The sequence below is a fragment of the Lactuca virosa genome, chromosome 8 (genome assembly GCF_052849685.1).
Source record: "Lactuca virosa cultivar CGN04683 chromosome 8, Lactuca_virosa_CGN04683_v6, whole genome shotgun sequence".
Classification (NCBI taxonomy): Eukaryota; Viridiplantae; Streptophyta; class Magnoliopsida; order Asterales; family Asteraceae; genus Lactuca; species Lactuca virosa.
The window spans coordinates 221,194,577-221,197,109 of NC_136433.1; the positions used below are offsets into that span (position 1 = coordinate 221,194,577).

At 36.4% G+C, this 2,533-nt stretch overlaps 1 protein-coding gene across 1 annotated transcript; it reads right to left on the bottom strand.

The window, feature by feature from the left end:
- Window positions 1-414: 414 nt before the first annotated feature.
- On the bottom strand, window positions 415-1,894 carry LOC145131269 (uncharacterized). The gene is made up of 4 exons (XM_079065985.1): window positions 1,363-1,894; window positions 996-1,208; window positions 681-916; window positions 415-603 (listed from the first exon to the last, which is right to left on the bottom strand). The coding sequence occupies exons 1-4, from the start codon at window positions 1,892-1,894 to the stop codon at window positions 415-417; spliced, it is 1,170 nt and encodes a 389-aa protein (XP_078922111.1).
- Between the last annotated feature and the right edge of the window lie 639 nt (window positions 1,895-2,533).

Genomic DNA, 2,533 nt, shown 5'->3' on the forward strand with positions numbered 1-2,533 from the left:
TTTGATATTCACCATCATATTGGAATGTAATTAGAATATTTTAATTTATTTTTAGGGTTTTATACCCTTTTTCAATTGTAACAAAGTTTGAAGTTTCATTCTAATTATGGTATTGGCATTTCCTATTGTAGTTAAGCAACTTACTAGAATCGTAAGAGTCAAGTATATTAGTCCTAGATCTTAGTTGGATCCTAGTTTATGCAAGATTTTGACCTAATTTATACTACTAGGCCATGGCATGTTGTGCATGAATGATTTTTATAAAGATGCATGAGTCCGAGAATGACCTGAATTGACAGTTGTCACAGTAATTATATGGCAACATTAAAGAACAAATACAAAATACATCAAACCTGTGAAATGACTCCTAGCCCAATGAACTAGTGGAATTTTTTTAGCCACTCATATGCATCCTTATTGAATAAAGATAGCTTCTTCATAGCCTTTTTCAAAGTGGATTACATTTGTAGCAGTTGAACAGTTCCATAACATCTCATTTAATTGATTTTCTCTCCACTTTTGTTTCATGTTTTCATGTATGTGTGTGAGACAAAACCTGTGCTCAGCACATGGCAAGATTTTTGCAATAGCGGGTAATAACCCCTAAGTTACAATATACAGCATTAGAATATATCCATCAAAAATATATTTTAAGAAAAAACAGAGTACAGAAAGGGTACCTTTTGTCTATCTGAAATGAAGGTAAAGTTGGCTCTTGTGGGTAGATCCATATCTTCACCCAAACATTCTAAAAACCATGACCATGACCATGACTTCATATTCTCTGCTTCAACAATTGCATATGCAACATGGAACATACCATTGTTTAAGTCAACACCAACTGCAGTCAAGAGATGGCCTGGGTAAGGGCCTTTCATGAATGACCCATTAAGGCCAAGTATTTCCCTTTGAGATTCTTTGAAACCATGTTTCAATGCAAAGATAAACATAAATTCTTTGGAATTTCCTAGTTTCCAAATTAATGTTTGGTTGACTTCCAACCTGTATCTTGACTGTCGTCCCAGGATTTGTTGTTTGTAACTCCAAGACATAGTCCCTAAGCATCGAGTATTGCTTCTCATAGTCGTCATGTAGTTGTTGTTGAGCTATGGCCTTCACTCTGAATATTTTGCTTTTTGAAACCCCAACACCATATTTCTTCTGAAACTCCTCTTGTAAAGCATGTGTTGGACAAGTGGGGTTCATCTCTATTTGATAAGCAATTTTTTTAGCAATGAAACTCTGGGTGCAACTCTTAACATCTCTTGTACGCAAGCAACAATGTTTCTCTTCATAAACCTTCACAGTTCAGATATCTAAGTCTGATGGCTTAGAAACCAACAAAAACCAAAGGACAAGAACCTTTTTCTTTATTTACAGAACTACCCTTACATTTATTACATCCCAACAACCCACTAGAGTTAAATTCAGGAGTAACACCTCTGCACACTACCCCTACCCTTATCTTATCATTTTTTTCTATGTGTACGTCCCTCCGAGTCTGTAAAGCATGTTCCTTCACCAAGCCTGTGACTTCCTTCTTTGTTTGAAAAGTTTGACCCACCATAAATTCACCCCCATGCACCTTTCCATCTGAACAGTATTTTGGCCTAGTCAATTCTTTCAACAACCTTGCTCTCTTATCCTCTTCATACCCAACAAACTCAAATTTGTCTTCGTCAATTACTTCCATCTCTTCTGCCTCATGATCTACATCCATTGGCTTTTTCTTTTTCTTCTTTTCTATCCATTCGACATTTGTATCAACCACACTATGGAACTCTGACATGTCAACCTCATAGTCAACCACTAGGTCTTCTTCATCCATAAGAAAATCACTATCACTGCTACACCCACCATCCTTATCAGAATTAGAACCATCATTCACGTCCATATCATCTTCGTTGTCCAAATGTTCTTCCACATTCGCTCCCAATATCAAACAATGGATCAAGGAAATCCATTTCAATGTTACCAATTCCTTCATCTTGTTCCACTGACTCAGATTCATTTATAGGTTGTACATGTGGGACATTTTCAAATGGGTTGGAAGTATTGTCTTTTTGTTGCTCTTGGTTATTATGGACAACCAATGCCAATGAGCTTGGATTTGGGATATTGAGGTCAAAATCGATCTTCTTACTACATGACCCACTATCTTTCATCTTTTTCCTTCCTCTATGTAATTCTGGTGAAGGGTTATCCTCAATCTCCTCAATAACCACTTTTGTAGGAGACATCAAATATGTAATCAGATTACTTTTCCCATGTTCTGAATAAACTCGAATTTCCTTATTCTTTCCAACATATGTTGACAACCTAATGATATCTTGGTCATTACCTAAAGGTAGAAGTCCACAGTCCAAGTCAATCCCATGAATGTAATAGTGGTAGTAAATACAATCCTGTCTACCATATCCTAACTCCTCGAAGATCACATCGAGTTCGTGTACTGAGAACTCGTCGATCTTAATAAAGTCAACATAACTAACCTTACCAAGCACGTATCTTCTACCAGGTGATTTTGAGAACA